The 21,179-nt window shown below is 45.0% G+C and overlaps 1 protein-coding gene across 5 annotated transcripts in view; it reads right to left on the bottom strand.

Annotated features, from left to right (window-relative positions):
* The window catches only part of LOC136709106 (protein MTSS 1-like), a 72,647-nt gene extending 53,124 nt beyond the window's left edge, over positions 1–19,523 (bottom strand). For 4 of the 5 annotated variants that reach the window (XM_066684130.1, XM_066684133.1, XM_066684132.1 and 1 more), the window contains exons 1-3: positions 19,058–19,523; positions 11,945–12,006; positions 5,314–5,387 (exon numbers count right to left, since the gene is read on the bottom strand). In XM_066684130.1, the coding sequence (XP_066540227.1) occupies positions 5,314–5,387; positions 11,945–12,006; positions 19,058–19,129 (208 nt within the window). In that variant the 5' untranslated portion in view covers positions 19,130–19,523. The remainder of the gene's footprint in view (positions 1–5,313; positions 5,388–11,944; positions 12,007–19,057) is intronic. The other variant, XM_066684131.1, reaches the window with a different exon arrangement.
* Positions 19,524–21,179: the final 1,656 nt, after the last annotated feature.

Raw genomic sequence — 21,179 nt, 5'->3', positions numbered from 1 at the left:
AAACACCACACAGAACAAACCCCGCAGTGTTCTCCCCCTGTGTAAACAGCCCTGTTCAGAAGGGCCAGTCTCAGCGCGTGCTCCTTTAAATGATAACGAGCCGCTCGCTGTTCACCCCGACCCCGTGTGCACAGCAGTGACTAGCAGGAGCTCTGGGTTTTAGCTGTTTTCGCTCTGTTCTCTTTCTTCTCTGTTTTTACTCTGTGCTCTCATTTCTCCGCACTCTCTGTATCTGATTTGCTTTAGTTACGCTCGTCTTTGTGCTCTCACGTGTGATTGGAGGGACTCCTATAAGAAGGCAGGGAAAGTACTGGGTGCTCTTGTTTCACAGTATGTGGGTTGGTGGGCTCTAGATTCACGCATCTATGTGAACATGCACTGTATATGTTTGTTTTTTTTCACATAATTTCCCTTTGAAAACAAACCTGTTTAAGAAAAACATGCTACAACTTGAGCACTGACCTCTTCTCGTACTGGACTCTGTAAACAAGCCTCAATATCTAAATACTCCCTTCATTCTTGAGGCTACTCCTCTTGCCTGCCTCCAGTCGACTACGCCAGCTTGAAACTATGAGCAGTGAAGGGCCAGTCGGTTAATGCCTCTGAGGTCACTCTGACCCCCTCAAGATCCCCTCAAGAGAGCAGCCCTAACACTGTCCCTGCGTTAATACTCAGCCCCATTCGCTGGGGTGAAGGTGATTTCGGCGGCTAGTAAATTAAGGAAAGTTTTGAATGACCGAAAGTATGCTAGGCTGTTGCCACGGCAACAGCACAAGTCCCACACGTGATGAACGGAGAGCGTTTTCCCCCCTCACAGCTCGCCTACTGGAGTGACTGTGACAAGGCGGCACTTCCCCTCGTGCGTCACCGGTGACGAAAGACTCCCTGCTGTCAGAGCTGCTCTTGCGGGGGGGTGTTGAGATGGTCAGAGACAAGGAGGCAGTGCGCCCAACTGTTCCACGGCTGTGTTCAGTTCCCCCATCTCCTCCAGACAACGGACGAGAGAAAGTGAAGAGATGAAACAGATTATGACGCTGCGGGCCACACACACACACAAACACGGATGCAGATGGACAGAGATGTTCGAGGGTGCGTGCTCCGACACGCAGAATTACAGAAACGCCAGGACGCTGGGGGGGCCGCAAGGAGGGAAGACGGAGGGGGATGGGGGTGTTAAATAAAACATCAAACGCGTCTCTTCTGCATCAAACAGAGGCTAAGGATCAGTGACGGAGCTGTGAAGGAGACAAGGCCTGGGTGTGTGAAATGAACAGGAGACGATAGCGCCGCTAAAGTGTTCTCTCCCTCTCTGCCTCTCACACACAAACACAGACAGACGTAAACACAGACACACACACTCTTTCCACTCGGTTGCCATGGAGACTGCTGCATGCCCCGGAGACTTGTGGCCAGGAGGAGGGATCCCCACCTTGCGCTGCTTGCTGTACCTGGCGGTAAACCGAGACGGTGCTTACAAAGGAGAGCTGAGGCCACACAAAGAACCCGAGGACGGAGAGACTGCCACAGAAGAAAGAAAGAAAACAAGAAACTAAGAGGAAACAGGAGACGGAGCTACATGGTTATCATCACGCCACGGGACGTGCTTCCGGACACGGTTCACTCCCACAATGTTCTCACCACACAGTTCCTTAGAAAATGACAAGAAATGACATGAAATATTATCAGTCAGTGAGCTTCCTCGTACGTAACGGTGAACGAAAACTGAACTGTTCTGTTGTTGTTGTTTATTTTAAGCATGAAGTGAAGTGGCCAACGTGACGGATTAGCTGTCTGTCTGTCTTCTTAGATACTGATACTCATGTGCTTCCAAAATTAAATACATAACACTTGAGTTTAGAGAGAGAGAGAGAGAGAGAGAGAGAGAGACAGAAAGAGAGAGAGAAAGAGAGACAGAATGAAAGAGAGACAGAAAGAAAGGGAGAGAAAGAAAGACAGAAAGAAAGAGAGAGAAAGAGACAGAACGAAAGAGAAAAAAGGGAAACAGAACGAAAGAGAAAAAGAGACAGAACGAAAGAGAGAAAGAGAGACAGAACGAAAGAGAGACAGAACAAAAGAGAGACAGAACAAAAGAGAGAGTGAGAGGGAGAGAGAGGGAGAGAGACAGAGGGAGAGAGAGTGAGAGGGAGAGAGAGGGAGAGAGACAGAGGGAGAAAGAGAGAGTGTTCTGGGTCTTAATTAAATGTTTGTGACCAGCTTTGGTCAAAACACCACACGGAACAAACCCCGCAGTGTTCTCCCCCTGTGTAAACAGCCCTGTTCAGAAGGGCCAGTCTCAGCGCGTGTTCCTTTAAATGATAACGAGCCGCTCGCTGTTCCCCCCGACCCCGAGTGCACAGCAGTGATGAGCAGGAGCTCTGTTTTTTAGCCGTTTTCGCTCTGTTCTCTTTCTTCTCTGTTTTTACTCTGTGCTCTCATTTCTCCGCACTCTCTGTATCTGATTTGCTTTAGTTACGCTCGTCTTTGTGCTCTCACGTGTGATTGGAGGGACTCCTATAAGAAGGCGGGAAAGTAATGGGTGCTCTTGTTTCACAGTATGTGGGTTGGTGGGCTCTAGATCCACACATCTATGTGAACATGCACTGTATATGTATTTTTTCCACATAATTTCCTTTTAAAAACAAACCTGTTTAAGAAAAACATGCTACAATGTTTGCTTCTGGAAAACTGACAATGCACATTCTTTTAAACATAAAAATACTTGATTTAACTCTTTGGGCGTGTAGTAAATATCTGGGTTTCAATCAAGCAGCTGGAAAATCTGCAGATCCTTCCTGTTCCTTCAGTTTAATTATTTCACATTCGACACAGTGGACCGTTGGATAACTGTTGTTCTGTTGTTGTTGTTTATACTTTGCCTTCGTGTTACAGTGCGCTAAACCACAGCTTTCAGGGCTTGCACACTAACTGGCTGGTCTTGTCTCAGTGTAAGGACTGTGAAAGACAACAGCTGTGAAAAATTCAGCTTTAGAAGTCCTGCTGAAGTCCCGTTGAAGTCCACAGCTGCTGTTCTCTCTACTGCGGGTCTCACGACACAAAGCTAAACAACATCGACAGCTCCGCTGTTGTGACACACAACACCACGGGGTTTTGTTACATGCCGAGTTTTCCCAAAAGTGCACAGAGTGTTTGCGTGCAAGTGTGGATGAGAATGTGTGTGACCACAGAAATCAGAGAACCAGACTTCCACCGGGCTCCCGCCCACGGTCCGACGGAGGAAGGCTGCTGCACGGCTCTATTGAAGACTCGGCCACAGCAAAACACACACGATCGGCCCTGTCCCAATCGACTCCGGCTGGGAGACGCGCTGAACTGTCTCACCCCGGACCGGCTCAGACGCAGACGCAGACACAAACACGCGATAAGTTTCCCATGACAGTAGCAGCACAAAACTTCAAATGAGTTCCAGAAGCTTGCTCCTAACTTGGATCACAATAAACACAAACAAGGTTAAAGAACTAGTTTAAAAAGACAACAACGTTCTGGTTAATGTTTGACACGGTTTCATCGCTAACTTCACGGCAACCCACCGATGAAAAGTGATTTTAACACTTCAGTGTAATACAGCGCTTATTCTGATGGAGTTTCTCATAAACTCTCTGGTTTTAATGAAAGTAATTTTGTGGATGGATGGCTGCTGTGCTTCGCAGCGTAAACAGTTCAGATTAATGGCAAAGCAAGAGCCAGTCTGATAATGGACTTAATGTCTGTCAGGTAATTACTACCATCACAGAGGCACATGGAGGCCATTAAAGTGACTATCTCAACTCTCTACTGACATCAGATTATGAGCTTTAAATCACAAACTGGAGAACACAGAGTGAGTGAGAGAGAGAGAGAGAGCAAGAGAGAATGAAAGAGAGAGAGACTAAGAGAGAGAGAGAGAAAAACAAAGAGAGAGAGAGAGAAACAAAGAGAGAGAGAGAGAGAGAGAAAGAGAGAGAGGGAGAGAGAGAGAGAGAGAGGGAGAGAGAGAGAGAGAAAGAGAGCAAGAGAGAGAAAGAAAGACAAAAGAGGGAGAAATGAGAGAGAGAGAAAGAGAGAAATAAAGAGAGACAGAAAGAGAGCAAGAGAGAAAGAAAGACAGAAAGAGAGCAAGAGAGAGACACAGAGAGAGAGAGAGACAAGAGAGAGAGAGACAGCGAGAAAGAAAGAGACAAGAGAGAGAAAGAAAAAGAAAAAAGAGACAAAAGAGAGAGAGAGAGAGAGAAAGAAAGAGAGAGAGAAAGAGAGACAAAGAGAGAGAGAGAGAAAGAGAGAGAGAGAAAGAAAGAGAGAGAAAGAGAGACAAAGAGAGAGAGAAAGAAAGAGAGAGAAAGAGAGACAAAGAGAGAGAGAAAAAGAAAGAGAGAGAAAGAGAGACAAAGAGAGAGAGATAAAGAGAGAGAGAGAGAGAGAGAGAGAGAAAGAAAGAAAGAAAGAGAGAGAGAAGAAAAACTGCTACACATCATTAAGCACTAAAAAGGATAGAAAAAGCTGCACGAAGGGGGCAGGCTGTAAATTTAGAACTTCGCCCCTTTTTCATTAAAGCAGAAAGCCTTTGGGTTTTTCACCACATAAAAATCGAACCCCTCTCGCAGCCAGCATCGACAATTAGGGCCAACCACTGCACCCTCAGGGCGGAGTGAAACCGGGTGAGGGACCCTGCTGGGCCTTTTCAGAGCCGTGTGGTCAGGAGGCCTTTCGGCTGTAGGCTGCTGTAAAGCGGTGAGGGCTGTGTGCGAGTTTGCATGCGTCTTCACAGAAGCGTTCAACGTACCCCACCAAAGAGCATCTGCGGCACCTGCTTATCTTGCAGCTCTGTCATTTCCCTTTCAAGCAAGTCACTAAACTGCACGGACGAGAGCCAAAGCCAAAAAGGCTGCCTGTTATTTCCTCCCTACTCCAGAGGCCAGTGATGAATGTGTGCACATTTCTACACGACTATTAATAGGAGCGTGTAGAAGCTGTAGAGATGAGAGGCCGCTACTTGAGACAGTGCAAGACGTGTGAGAACGGGTAACAGGTTCAATGACCCCGTTCCATCATTAGGGACATTCCTCCTGAGAAACACCAACACAAACACAGAGATCAGGCGTGTCCGGAGTGGCCTCTGCTTCCTCGTGAGACACTTTCCTCCAGTCACTTTCCCATCGGTGGTAGGAACTGCTAACAATGATAAAGGCGTTCGTGCAGCGCTCTGAGCAGAGGACGCTGCGCTGAGACAATGGGTTCAAACAGGAAGTCCTTCCTCAACACGTTCTCTTTACTTCTGTCTAGGCATTAGTGAGCAGTGAGGGTCCGCCAGGTACTCACCTCTCGTGCTTGTGGCCAGGTCGGCCACTTTCTGAAAGGCGTCCAGGAAAGCAGCCACTGCCACCACTGTCGTCCTGCAAACACAAGCAAGAACACAAGTTCAGTTTGTGAATGGTTTAGTGCCTTTATCTGTGATCCAACACACACACACACACACACACACACACACACACACACACACACACACACGTGTCGGGGCATCTGGTCGTTTGCTATGCTTGGCCTGGGTTCAGGAACTTGTCAAAGGTGGCTTTGTTGTTTGAGGAAAATTGTCCGGATGGTGATAGGAAGGGTGTAGGTTAATGGTTATTTAAAGGCAGTTCATTGCTTTAATGGCTGCACTGAATGCTTAGTTCCTTTGTGTCCGCTTGTCTCTTTGTCTGCCAGCTGCTTAGAGAACATTTAATGACCTCCTGTAGCTCCGTAATGGGTCCCGATAAAGTCTTTGCAGACACAGCACCGAGACTGATACGGGGGGAAAAGTCAAGGAGAGGAATGGAACTACAAGAATTCCCCCTCCGCAGTTGGTCCTCCAGTCAGCAGCTGGAGAGTGTGAAATCCGATCTTGTGTACGCGCGGCGAGGTCCTGTGACGTGGCACGCCAAGCACTCGGACAGAGCCGGAGCACGAGCGGAGGTCGTCGGGATCAGATTCGTCTCCACTGAGCGTGACGCCGAAGACGAAACCGAGGTTTAACACATAGCCACGGTTCCACGTTGCTACACCCTGCTCTCACAGCTTCTTCATGACCTCCTCGTGCTTTATGTGGGGTTAAGAGAACTGGCAGGCAAAGCCAAAACATCTCATCGCTCAATCTACACTTGTTTTTGTTCTTCCCCCACTACTATCATCACTTCTGTAGGCCTCTTGTATCTTAGATCTTCCTTTATTTGGCTCCAGAGTGAGGCCTGTTGTTGACTCAGAGTTTTCCACATGACCTATCACATAACAAACCCCGTGTTTCTAATCAACTTAACATCGTTTTAAAAAGCCCCCACGCTCTTGATGTTGAAAGTGTGCTTCCCTTTGTGATTAACAAACAATAAAAAACACTGTCACATGACAGCCAAGAAAGCGAGGGGCCCACACATTGCTCCCTATTGTTAGACTGAAGGAGGCACGTTTGGTTTTGAACTCCTGTTTGTACCATTCATTCATTGTCTGTAACCCTTATCCAGTTCAGTGTCCCAGTGGGTCCAGAGTCTACCTGGAATCATTGGGCGCAAGGCGGGAATACACCCTGGAGGGGGCGCCAGTCCTTCACAGGGCAACACAGACACACTCACTCACTCACAACGTGTGTTTTTGGACTGTGGGAGGAAACCAGAGCACCCGGAGGAAACCCACACAGACACAGGGAGAACACACCACACGCCTCACAGACAGTCACCCGGAGGAAACCCACGCAGACACAGAGAGAACACACCCCATTCCTCACAGACAGTCACCCGGAGGAAACCCACTCAGACACAGAGAGAACACACCACACTCCTCACAGACAGTCACCCGGAGGAAACCCACGCAGACACAGAGAGAACACACCACACTCCTCACAGACAGTCACCGGGAGGAAACCCACGCAGACACAGGGAGAACACACCACACTTCTCACAGACAGTCACCCGGAGCGGGAATCGAACCCACAACCTCCAGACCCCTGGAGCTTTGTGACTGCGACACCTACCTCCTGCGCCACCGTGCCGCCCTCTGTTTGTAACAGGGCAGCAGAAAACAAATGAGCCACTAGGCTTATTCTGGCAGCAGGTCGTTAAAAACATGAACCACGATCTTTTGAAGCTTTGAAGATGTGAATTGGTCAATCCAACAAATCCCAAATGAGCTGGTGGTTAATTTAAAACGAAAAATTAACAACAAAGACAAACCCACCCGGCTCCAGAAGCAGCTGCCTTGCAGATCAATGGGGTACGAGTCGAAAACAAACCCTGGATCACACGCTCGCTGGTTTTTCAGAAATGTCACGCTGGTAAGATCATACAGGAAAAGACGCTAGATATTTCAACCACAAAAACACAGCGATGCCCAAAAGAGCTGTAATCTTGACGCTGCTTTGGAAGAGGAGACGTGGGCTAAATTACAGAGCGCTTCCACTCGGCGCTTCATTAGCCACCTCCCAACAGGCAATTCCAACTGGAGATCACAAAACAAGGGCAGAAAGGACTGTTTAGACCAACCCAGACTTAACCGACGGTTCTGGCTTCTTCAGTATCTGAGATTTAAAAGGGTGTGTAGCTCCTTTGAACAGAGGTTCTGTGTTAGATGCCCTGGTCACTCTCTAGGGCAGTGGTCCTCAGGCCTGTAGCCACTGTATCAGACCTTTACCTATGTCCAGTAAGGGGGCATTTGTTAAGAAGCTGTTGAGTCTCATACTTTGTGTTCATTATGTACGGGCATGGCAAGAGATAAGCACCGTACACCTAGGAGTCCAAAGTGTTTATAAAGTAGCAATATTTCAGAGGCTAGTCTCCTGGTTTGAGATGATGGCATCAGGCTGGGAGTGTGTGGTGCATGAATTACAGCTAACATTTCACTGAATAATGGAGAGAAGGGAGAGAACAAGTATGCTCCTTTAGACTCACATGCCAGGAGATATGGGAGACGATGTCTGTGATAATAAAAGATTTTGGATACATTGTTTGGATTGGAGAGACTCAGGCGAGAGGGTGTGACAACTCCAAAGTCTTTATATCCAAAGCAGACCAAAACCATTCATTCATTTCAGGGTCGCAGTGGGTCCAGGGCCTACCCTGAGTCAATGGCCACAAGGCGGGAACACACAAGACAACACATACTCACACCTAGGGACACTTTGGACTCACCAATCCACTTACAAATGTGTGTTTATATTTTACATGGTTATTCATCTGTATGGTTATATGTGGGCAGCATGGTGGAGCAGCAGATGGTGATGCACTCACACAGCTCCAGGGACCTGGAGGTTGTGGGTTCGAGTCCCGCTCCGGGTGACTGTCTGTGAGGAGTGTGGTGTGTTCTCCCTGTGTCTGTTAGGGTTTCCTCCGGGTGACTGTCTGTGAGGAGTGTGGTGTGTTCTCCCTGTGTCTGTTTGGATTTCCTCCGGGTGACTGTCTGTGAGGAGTGTGGTGTGTTCTCTCTGTGTCTGCGTGGGTTTCCTCCAGGTGACTGTCTGTGAGGAGTGTGGTGTGTTCTCCCTGTGTCTGCGTGGGTTTCCTCCAGGTGACTGTCTGTGAGGAGTGTGGTGTGTTCTCCCTGTGTCTGCGTGGGTTTCCTCCAGGTGACTGTCTGTGTGGAGTGTGGTGTGTTCTCTCTGTGTCTGCGTGGGTTTCCTCCGGGTGACTGTCTGTGAGGTGTGTGGTGTGTTCTCCGTGTCTGCGTGGGTTTCCTCCAGGTGACTGTCTGTGTGGAGTGTGGTGTGTTCTCTCTGTGTCTGCGTGGGTTTCCTCCAGGTGACTGTCTGTGAGGAGTGTGGTGTGTTCTCCCTGTGTCTGCGTGGGTTTCCTCCAGGTGACTGTCTGTGTGGAGTGTGGTGTGTTCTCTCTGTGTCTGCGTGGGTTTCCTCCGGGTGACTGTCTGTGAGGAGTGTGGTGTGTTCTCCCTGTGTCTGCGTGGGTTTCCTCCAGGTGACTGTCTGTGAGGAGTGTGGTGTGTTCTCCCTGTGTCTGCGTGGGTTTCCTCCAGGTGACTGTCTGTGTGGAGTGTGGTGTGTTCTCTCTGTGTCTGCGTGGGTTTCCTCCAGGTGACTGTCTGTGAGGAGTGTGGTGTGTTCTCCCTGTGTCTGCGTGGGTTTCCTCCAGGTGACTGTCTGTGAGGAGTGTGGTGTGTTCTCCCTGTGTCTGCGTGGGTTTCCTCCAGGTGACTGTCTGTGTGGAGTGTGGTGTGTTCTCTCTGTGTCTGCGTGGGTTTCCTCCAGGTGACTGTCTGTGTGGAGTGTGGTGTGTTCTCTCTGTGTCTGCGTGGGTTTCCTCCGGGTGACTGTCTGTGAGGTGTGTGGTGTGTTCTCCGTGTCTGCGTGGGTTTCCTCCGGGTGACTGTCTGTGAGGAGTGTGGTGTGTTCTCCCTGTGTCTGCGTGGGTTTCCTCCGGGTCACTGTCTGTGAGGAGTGTGGTGTGTTCTCCCTGTGTCTGCGTGGGTTTCCTCCGGGTGACTGTCTGTGAGGAGTGTGGTGTGTTCTCCCTGTGTCTATGAAGGACTGAGAAGCATAAATGAGGAGTGCTAGAGCAGGAAGGGAGATCCAGGACCAGGGTTGAGTAACACTATCACAGCTGTGTAATACTATGCTGCACGTAAGGCCTTCATATTCAAACTGATTCGCTTTCCACTCATCAAACAGACCTGTATGCACAATGAGAGCTGGTGGGTGCCACTCCTTGTGCAAACTAAGCGTGCAGGGTGAGTGGACGCAAGTGACTCAACGCAAAACAAGGCTTAGTGGATCTAGAAAGCAGCGGTGGGAATATCTGTGACACCACAACAATTAGACTTAAGAAACTCAGCTGTGAATTAATTTTCAAATCACATGCCACATAAAAAACCTTTAATGCAACCACGGACTTGGCTGGAAGGCGTGACGTTTGATTGGACGATGATTAATCCAGATGTGTCAGGCAGTCTCCCTTTTGTGACACACTACATGTCGGATATCACATTGCTTATGAAAACATCCCCCCATCCAGACACCGACCACAAAAAGCAATCACAGCAATTTTGTGCAACATCTCATCGCTATAATTTAGAGATTTTTCAGCCTCCGAGTCATTACACTGTTTATGCAACATCCTGGAAAAGTGATTCATGATGATGCACTTAAACAGATATTCAATTTCATATAATGCTGTGAAAACAGACTCGTAAGACGAGATGATTAAAATCCGTCATGACTTGGACTTCTCAAATTCAAGGTCCAATTGCGGGCTGCTATTAGGCTCGAGAAAAGGGGATTAACGGCACTTCAGTTCCTTCCAGCTGAAGTGGAAAGGAAGTTTGGGTCCTAGGTGAAAAGGGGAGTTTACTACATTGTGAATAATGTCACCAGACGCTACCTTTCAGTCCCCAGTAAGAGACTGTAGCTCACTTGCTGATCTACCCTTGGCCTGATATGTGTGTGTGGTGGACCAACATCGACCACAGCAGTGTGTAAAGACCCCAGCAACATCACTATGACTGATACACACACAGTGCCACAACTCTATAAAACCAGTGTCACTGCAGTGCTGAGAACAATCTGCCGTTCTAATACAGTGGTGTCTGAGCGCACGTTATTACAACAAACGCCTCTAGAAAACAGCTTTCCTCACTTTGGTACTTCATCGCATCATTAAAACAATGTATGACAACACCTACTAAACATAGGACCAAGCACAGCTGGGTAATTTCCCCAAAAAATTAAGCATATAAATAAATCAGTATCCGTTCTGGAGAGGTTAATTAGCATCTTCAGTTCACAGCCAGTGTCTCAAAGATACCACTCTCTTAAACAAAAGAAAAACCAAAGAGGGTTCTCCAAGGGTTCTTTAGGAAAGACTAAGATTCAATTAACAACCATGAGTTCAAAGATCAGATGGCATGGTGACAAAAAGGGTTCTTCTGTTGCAGGGGTGCCCACTGTGTCAGTCCCCATCAACCAGTGCATCGAACCATGCGCTTCGGTCAATAGCAGCTCATTTAAATAATGCAAATCAGCTTTTTCACACATGAAATAGAGTCCAATATCGGTCCACACTCACTGATGATTACTGGGAAGCCACCCCCAAGGTCTGACACTTGACAGGTATAAAATAACATAACAAGAGTTACGAGATCGTTGTTATACGTACTATAACATCACTTCAGTTCTAATACAGAAAAGTTCTTATCAGAAGTGGCAGGGTTATAATCCAGTGTGAGGAATGATTCGGAACCGAACGGATGAAGACACAATAGGCTCCATTAGACAGGCCGTCTGATTATTAATGTGTCCAGCTACGACGAGTGGTGATGTGAAGTGTACAGAACTACAATGTTGTACCGTCCTTGACAGCAACCATTTGCTGATGATAAATCAAACAGATTTTGTTGTTTTTTGCCATTAAGAGAATGAATGGTGTCTAGAACTGAGAGGAACTAACACTGTGAAATTGTAGAGAAGGACATAATAATAATAATACGTTACATTTATATAGCGCCTTTACAATACCCAAGGTTGCTTTACGCAAAGAGGAGAGAAAAAAAACGGATCAACGTCGTAAGTCGACGACCCCCTGAACTGAGAGAAGATGTAGGTCTTTAGCTGGGATTTAAAGGCAGAAAATGAAGAGCAGAGATGAAGACTTTGCTGTAAAGAATTCCAAAGCTTGGGGGCCATAAAACTGAATGAATCTACCACCTTCGACATAGTTCCAGAACCCCTGAAGTACACTGAGCAAGAGCTAGCACCTGCCATGGTATTCCTGTGTGTTTTTACTTGAAGCAAAATGAGAGCATATGGTGTATAGCCTTAGACCTTTACATATACATGAATCTGATCTGCAAACCTTTGTTATAAACAAGGGCCGATTACTTATTACACACACATTTGCCTGGCGATAGAGTTGGGCACTGGGCAAAATTATATTCAGTAAATATTTCAAGACATTTTGAACCATTTTTGAACTCCCACCTGAGTTGAGACTGCAGTTTTCCTGCTTTGCTGATGAAGTCCTCCCAGATCGGATAACTGCCCTGTGGATACAGAAACATAAGACAGGTAAGCTACTATATTTGAGTAATAACATGTTAATATTATTAACATCCAGTGTCTAAAGGGATTAAACAAACAGCGCTCTAAGAGCTCATTCAGCCCCCAAGTGGCTCCTTTAAAGACCCACCAACAGTTCAAACTGTGTGTCCATGTGGTGTTGTTTACCGGCTAATAAACGCATCATGTGTGAAATGAGCGGTCAATGTCACGACTGAGCATTTCCACTTTGAAACCGCCATGATCCAAACGCATGCTCAACTTGCAGATTCAGACAGGCCAGGTTTCTTACATCATAAACCTAAGGAGCCAATCCAAACCGTCAACTTGAGGTTGGCTGGGTTATTCCAGCTGTAGGCAAGCGACCAAGAAGTGGGTTGAGATCTGAACAGAGATGGGATTTTAGGGGTTTATGCCATGACCTTAGGTGGCCTTCAAAGTTCTAGTGACATTTTGTTTTGCTAGGACTGATTTTAAGGACTGAGAGGAGCATACAGATGACTGTCAAAGAAATAAAAAGCCTTTACACAATGGCCCAAGTTTGCACATTGCTTGCATTGAGCATTGCATGGGAATCTTTATGGAATTATTTGCCTAAACACTGAAGCTCAAGATCGTTTAAAAATTGATACTAACTTTTCCACTGGAGATATTTAACAAGGGAGAAGATAGAAAGCTATGGCTGACCATGTCAACGACTGCTGGAATGTGAGGCCATGCAACTCAATCTGCTTAAAGTGAAAGAGAGTGAGACGGAGAGACAACACCCCCCCCCCCCCCACCCCCAGGGCGGGCCTCTTTAGTAAACCCTCGCGTCATCTGATGTTTCCACTGGCTGCCAACCTGGGATAGGTCCAGCGTCTAAACTTTACGAGTGGCTACTGTAAGGGATTCAAGCTTAGTCCTAGACACAATGTAAGCTACTGCATGAAAGAGTCACTGTAGAGCTGTGGCATTTTTCCATGAAGGCACATTAACACAGAATAACAAAGAAACAAGGACAGAGGGACATCTGATCCAAGATCAGCCCTTCTAGTCGCCTATTCTTCATGGATGCCAGTCAGGGATCCTTTGCAACTGCTGTTGAATATTTCACGGGCCTGGAAAGTTTACCCCCCGCTGAGGTGCAGCACATCAATGGCGACAATACAGAGCTCAACACAATAGTTCAAAAAGAACGCATCGCTGAGCCACCTATTCATTATTTTCCATCCTGTTGTTTTGGTTCATTTAGCTGCTGCAGTCTCATCTAAATCTAATCAAAACTGTGAAAATCATCCGTACACACAGCTGATATTCAAAAAAGTTTAAAATATTTAAGGAGATGTTCCCATTTTCCACAAATGTACACAGTTCTCGAGCCTTCGTGCGCTCCTGTTGATGCGGGAGTGACACTAGTGGCTTATCCATCCACAGAGTTTTTGCAAATTTTACAAATGGCCATAAAAACCTGAATACAAAAGGCCCAAAAGTGAGTTGGAAAAGTCAGAATGAAAAAAGAACAATGGGAAAGAGTTTTCTATGACATTTGGACTGACAACGGTTCCTTCCTCTTCTCTCCTAAACATGCATTAGGAGCATTCACTTCCAATGAAAAACATTTATCTCCTAAAACAGGAAGGTAAATCCTTCCTAGCTTTCAGTGGAAGTCAACGTTAAAGCTTTGATTCCAAGCGTTTTTGGAGCGTTTCTATTGGTCCGTTCATCATGTAAGTTCCACACACTGTGAAAGACAGCTGCTGTGTTCAAATGAAGACTACAAATCCACAAAAACAGAGACGTTTTTAATTGGAAAGAGACGATATGTAGATTTTTTTACACATATTTCACACTGAGCAAAAGTCAGAAGCCACATAGCATTTCTTTAACTTCCTGTCAAAACTATACAACGCTGCTCCAATCACGGGAGACTGTATCATCTGAAGTTTACTCACAAATGTAGAGTGAAGGCAAACACAAATTCGTACAGTAATCCCTCGCTACTTCGTGGTTCATCTTTCGCGGATTCGCTACTTCGCGGGTTTTTTCAAGGGGGCATATGGCCGCTATATCACGGATATTGAGGGAAAATCTAGGAAAACTGTGAAAGATGAATAGCAAAAATATTTCATTGATATTTACGCGTATTAGACTAGGCCTGTAGGTGACACAATATATCATTTACAAGTGTTTCTTACGTACAGTACATGTGTTGTTCACGTCCACATCCGAGTGAAATTTACTGACGCTAAATCACAGCTTAGGAATGACCCTATTAAAGAAACTGGTAGGATATCACATGTAGTTCCAGCTGAAAAACATTATAGAACGACTGTTTAATGCAAAGGGTGGGTTGTTAACAGTAACAGGGAGGGTTTTTAAAGTCCAAATACTCGTTAAATACATAAAATATCTTTCCTCTACTTCGCGGAAATTATCGGAGGGATCACTGTATTTCGTATTTTTTTCTTGCCGATGTTCCTTTGTTGCGCATAATATTTGTGAAGTTTTTGGATAGAAACTACAGTGAGGGGAGAGACTCAGAAAAGGAGGCGGGACAAGTCTGAAGTGCCTGCACTCTACGTAAGACACAGCACAAAATCAGAACAACTTGTTTTATCCCATGTTTTCAGACATAAATAAATAAATACGGCTGAAGAATTCATTTCCAAGAGCAAAAACACAGTAATATACCGTTTTACAGTAATTTTACAGTAATATACTGTTTTACAGTAATATACCGTTTTAGAGTAATATACCGTTTTACAGTAATATACCGTTTTAGAGTAATATACCGCAATATACCGTTTTCCAGTAATTTTACAGTAATATACTGTTTTACAGTAATATACCGTTTTAGAGTAATATACCGTTTTAGAGTAATATACCGTAATATACCGTTTTACAGTAATTTTACAGTAATATACTGTTTTACAGTAATATACCGTTTTAGAGTAATATACCGTTTTAGAGTAATATACCGCAATATACCGTTTTACAGTAATTTTACAGTAATATACTGTTTTACAGTAATATACCGTTTTAGAGTAATATACCGTTTTAGAGTAATATACCGTAATATACCGTTTTACAGTAATATACCGTTTTACAATAATTTTACAATAATATACCGTTATACAGTAATTTTACAGTAATATACCGTTTTACAGTAATATACTATTTTACAGTAATATACCGTTTTACAGTAATATACCGTAATATACCATTTTACAGTAATACACTATTTTACAGTAATATACCGTTTTACAGTAATTTTACAGTAATATACCGTTATACAGTAATACACTATTTTACAGTAATATACCGTTTTACAGTAATTTTACAGTAATATACCGTTTTACAGTAATATACTGTAATATACCATTTTACAGTAATACACTATTTTACAGTAATATACCGTTTTACAGTAATATACTATTTTAAAGTAATATACTATTTTACAGTGATATACCATTTTACAGTGATATACCATTTTACAGTATTTTTACAGTAATATACCATTTTGGAAATTGCAGGATTGAAACAGGGTCACTGTGAGTCACTAACCCCTGAAGTCAAATAGCAGCTACAGTTTACAGTGTTTTCAACCCACACACAGAGTGATTCATTCACTTACATGCACACATTAATCTGCATGAGGATAATTAAACAAACCAACTCCCATGCAAAGACAATCGACTTCAAATTCCCTGAGTGCTGGAAACATGTCGACTGGCTCCACCGGCAACTGTCATTCCTCCCAGTTTAGCTCTGTCCACATGCAGGATTTTGGAGACCTTTGAGGTCACTGGAATTCCAGGGCTGATTCCTTACTTGACCTTTGACAGGTGTGCATTAGCAACCGGAACGTGGGCAGGACAACGTGTGGCACCAGGTCCCGAATATGGTCTAAAACCCAATCAAGGAACAAACCTACAACAGCCTTTTCCTCAGTACCTCAGTGACATATTATCTTCTGGTGAAGAAAATAAATAAGAGCGTTTAAAAAGTCAATAATTTAAAGACTTGTTGTTCCATAGCAGTGTTCTCTTCCTGTCTGAACAGCCCTGTTCAGAACAGCCAATCACAAGCCTCCGTTCACCCCGACCCAAGCGCACAGCAGTGAGGAGCGAGGGGCAGAAGCTCTAGTTTTGGTCCATATTTTCGTCTACATTCTCATTTTCTCATTGCGTTCTTATTTCTCTCTTTGTGTCTGTTGTGCTCAGTTTAACCCCGTATTTGCACTCTCACATAAACACAGGCCCCTCACTGTGATAGGAGAGACTCAGACGAGGGTGAGCGGGACAATTCTCCGCGGTTAAAGTAAGAAATGGAACAAAATCGCTCCATTTATCCCATGGTTTCTGACTTGGCATTCAAAGCAAACTAACTGGGTGGTCTTGTTTCACAGTGTTTGTGTTGGAAGGAGATACAGAGCCACACATTAATGTGCACATGCACTTAATAGTTATATTCACAATATATCCCCTTTAATGAAATAGAAGCCTAAACGGTAAGGAATGGTTTCCCAGGCTGGGATTTGGCCCAGTTCTGGACGACACAGCATTCTGAATTGTGATTTTTCCCATCGAAAGGAGGATGTTGTCCAAGACTAAGCTAAATCCCTGTGTGGGAAACCAGCCCAAGGAGTATCATTAAGAAAAGGATTATTGCTCCACTTTAGCTACTGCAAGCACAGAGCACTTCTGATTCCTTGGTTCAGGTGAGTGAGCAGCGGTTATGAAGCAAAGCCCTGAACTGAGGGTCCACCTGAGGACTGAGTTGAGCAGAATGGACTACGACAACAACAACACATCTGAGAATAATATATTATTTAGTTATGAATTAATTATTTAGGTGTCAATCTACAGTGAACACTCCACCAGCAGCTGGTCATTCGAACATGACCTGAAATAGAAATAGGGCAATATATTTAGCTTAGAGCAGTAGACTGTAAGAAACTAGAAGTAGAGTGGTCTAAATCATCCTCATATAAAGGACTGTTACTTCATTAAATATAGAACTTGTTGGGAAACTCTAATAGGCGTCTTGCCTGTGACGTAGATGGTGGACAACACTCTAGAAGCTGCACTTAATTTAATGCAAAATGAGGAAAAGGTGTGTTGTTTTTGGCTGCAATCATTCAATGTACAGTGGGACATCTGTGAACAAATGACCCAAAGATCCCAAAATATCCAGAAAATGGACTAAATTTGTCCACTTTAAACGGGCACTTTGGAAAGGACCATCCGCTCACTCCGTTATCTGTAGCTCATTTCACTGGCGCTTTTCCAACAATATGGGCATGTAAGGACACCAACGAAAGGTGTTCAAGAGCCTCTGTAACATGGAGGTAAACAGGGTAAGGACACTCACTTCGCCTGTTTTAGTTGGTGTTAGTTAACGTTAGCTTGACTCGCTAAACTCGGTGGCTCAGATTATACTCGGCTACGTAGCTGCATTACGGAGGTTTATAGTGTCGGATGAATTCGAGTTCGACTTCGATCACATTTACAAGAATAACGGTGCCTCTACATTTGAGTTTAGCTTATTGCTAGGCTATTGTCATGAATAATGTTGGTTATTTAGCTAGATACTGTCATAACAGTCAGTCATAACGGTGTTTTACCGTGGCGTTGTTCAGCTGTTGTCCACCAGTGACGTCACGGTGGCGTTCGAAAATTTCCGTAGCGAGCTCGGGTTTTTCCGTCAATTTAATAAAATTCTCAGTTTTAAAGCAAATTAAGCAGCTATTTTCATTTTAATTCATACTTATATCTGTCAGTGACTACAATAATGTGGAATATTCATGGAGGTCCATTAAGTGGTGCTCAGCCTTTAACGATCATTTATAACACATTGACAGAAAGTGTAGCAGTGACCTTCTGTACCGAAACTGGGTTTGGATTGATCACCAACCAAAACATCCAGCCCACAGCGTCCTGTAGGCAGCGTCTCGTGTCCCCTGATGAAGGACTAGAGTAGGAATAACAAAACTATACAACAACAGATGAGCAACAGATGAGTTCTCTCTCTGACGTGCTGAGGTAAGTGTGTCTAACAGAGTGGATAGTGAGTGGACGCAGTGGTTAACAACTCTAGCAGTACTGCTGTGTTAGATCCACACATAACAGCGTAACTAGCGCTAAAATCATACCTGCTCTGTGGTGGTAACAGGGGGCGGGGCGCTTTATACATTAGTGAGTAGCTATTTCTAAAATCTAGCTCTCAATTCACTCTGTGCTGTCAGTTCAGAACCTTAAGCTTTGCTCATTTGTTTCAGTCCAGAACTGACTTCACCTTCACTAGCTGAAGTTTTCCCGAACTGTACTTTAGAAGCCTTCACTTGAGACCAGTCCTATGTTCTTCTGGCATCACCGTATGAGAGCTCCTAACCCTGGCTCTGAACCAGCACGGGCAGTGTAGCTGCAGAGGGATCACGATCAGGACCAGAGCACACAAGAGGGAGTACAGCACTGAGCAAATGATCGGCTCCCTACGCTCAGGTGACGCTTTGTTGATTTACCAAGTGAAAGGACTAGGTGCAGGTTGTCTGTCGAGGACACACCTCCGCCCATTTTAATCCTCAGCTATTGACTAGTCATATGAAGCCTCTTCAAAAGTTAATGCAGATTTAATTAGTGTTTGCTCCTCTCCTGTGGTGTTAAACCCAGAGAATCCAGAGGAAAGAGAGCACTGCAATGTTCAGACAAGGGCCATGTTTAAGGGAGAGAGTGTGTGTGAACTTATTCACCTTTAAAACAACGAAAAACACAGGAAATTTGAGTCCAGTTCATTCCAATAACATTGGGCCCCTTTATAAACAGAAACAGTGCAGAATCAACTGAGCAGAAGCTAAAATACTTCAGGAAAACATAAAAAATAAGAATAAAAACAGCAGGGGACTGCCCAGTTAGCCAGATAACTTAAGCCTAAAGTTGAGGGTTGTCCAAACAGGACTGTCCCTCAGCTAGACCCTTGATTTGAGCTTAAGTTCCCCGGCTAAACGAAGAAACCCTGCTTGGAAATGACAAGGGAGAGCAGACAGAGCATTACCTTCATGTCGGCGATGACGGTCTGAAAGAGTCCACCGAGGGCACTGCACTCTTTCTCTATTACAGCTTCCATGTTTACCCCCAAAAAACCGAGCTGCTTCAATAAACCGGGACCGCAGCTCTTCTCCTTCCCTGGGTGTGAATCAGTAGTTTCCCCAGTAAGTTTGAGACTTTAAAATCCAACAAGACTCCCCGAAAACAAACAACTAACCGACCCCCCCCCTCTCTCCCTCTCTCTCTCTCTCTCCAGCAGCTGTGCGGTTGTGAGGCGGAGAGCCAACGACAACAACGCTACAGAAAACACACACTCACAGCTCCTCTGCTTCTTCCCCACGACCAAAACACTCCCATAACTCCGCTTTAAGGAGCATGACTGGGGTCCGGCTTCAAAGACAGTGAAAAAACGCAGTAAAAACAGGATAAAGAGCTTCACAGAGCGACGCAGTCCTTCTCTCACCGAGACTCGTAAGCAGCTGCTGCTGTGGCAACGACGAAGAGCCGGGGGGCGGGGTCAAGCCCTGCACGTTCACTCAGAAGCCCCACCCCTTAACTTTCAGCGTGTGGTGTTGTGTAGAGTAGGGCGTGTCTCAAATCAAGCGCTCGTATGTAGTGGACTAATATCTAGGGGGCGGAAATGAGTCGCCTACACGACTATAGGATAGACCCGCATAGGCGGAAACACTGAGGGGTATCACCGTACAGGAAGAACACACTTCTAAAAGGATTTAATAGGGAGTATAGAGCCTCTGTCATTGCTACTCTGGGTTCATCACTGCAGAAACTGCACTATGTATCTCCTGGATGAGGGTATTAAAGTGCTGTAAAAGTAAATTACCCTCCACAACCGCAGGAGCAAAATGGTCTAATCTTACGTAGTGTTCCTTTAATTTTTTAGCACTAACATATGTACCACCAGCAAAACAAGCAGTCAGTGCCACGGTTAAACATTTCCGCTTTGAACTGCTGTGTCCCACAGACAGTCTACTGCTATAAATACTATAAAGAAAATGATATAAAGACTTCTTTGTGCTATTTCTCACGTAGCGGATATTCTCAGTCAGATAATCGAAGCCAAATAAACCCAAAGAAGCAGAGCCCAGAGACATATCTCCTGGACGTTGCTCGTGTTCTGTCCGTTTTTACTGTTAATGTTGCTCTGTTCTCTACAAAACACCACTTTGGAGGAACTGTGACATCATCAAAAATTGTGTCTCCAATGAGCTAGTTGTTTTTGTAGCCTGTTTAATAAAGAGACTGTCAGTTCAGCCATTTTATAGGGTGCTCCTGTGACTGGGCCTAGTCCTTGACTACAATTTCTTCATACACATATGCAGGCTTAACGCTAGTCTGACCCAGATTAAGGCGAATCCTCGACTGAAAAAAATTCCAATAATATTTCCAAGTCCAAGACTAGGCTTAATCCATGTCTCCAAAAGGTGTTAAGGCTTCCTAATGGTCTACTGCCCATATTTTATATAATTTTTGGATGCATTATATGTCCGGAAGGCCTGGCGCCCACTGATTCCGGGTAGGCTCCGGACCCACCGCGACCCTGAATTGGAAAACGATTACAGATGTGGTTACAGGTGTGTTGTATGAATCTGCAGCACAAAGGACCGGGGGTTGATTTGTGTCATAACCAAATCATTGACCTGAAACTACGAATGGTTGCTTTAGTTCAGTGTTTAGAGTGTTTAATGTTGCTCTAACACACCAGACCCAAATCTTCAGCTCATTCAAAATCCTACACTAAGCCTGGTGAAGAAAGACTGCTAGAGTGTTTACTGAATAGTTCAGATGCTAAGCGGGGTTTTGCTAAATGGTTACTATTGAATCTTAAGGTGGTTGTTGGTGTGTTGCTAGGTGATTGTAAGGTGAACTATTGGGTGTGGCTATGATATGAAAAATGGCTCACTGGCTGTGACTAGGTGGCTGCTGGTGTAGATGGTAGTTATGGTATTCCAAGTGGTTGCTAGGATGTTGCTATGGTGGTTATTAGGATGTTGCTAGGTGTTTATTTATATGGTTGCTACAGTGTCGCTATGGCATCCCAAGTAGATGCAACAGCATGTTGCATGTAGGCGGTAGCAAAAGTGTTCCAGGTGATTGCTAAAGTGGTAGGC

The sequence above is a fragment of the Hoplias malabaricus genome, chromosome 10 (assembly GCF_029633855.1).
Source record: "Hoplias malabaricus isolate fHopMal1 chromosome 10, fHopMal1.hap1, whole genome shotgun sequence".
NCBI lineage: Eukaryota > Metazoa > Chordata > Actinopteri > Characiformes > Erythrinidae > Hoplias > Hoplias malabaricus.
The sequence above is the reverse complement of the archived record's forward strand: the minus strand, read 5'-3'. Positions and strand labels throughout refer to the sequence as shown.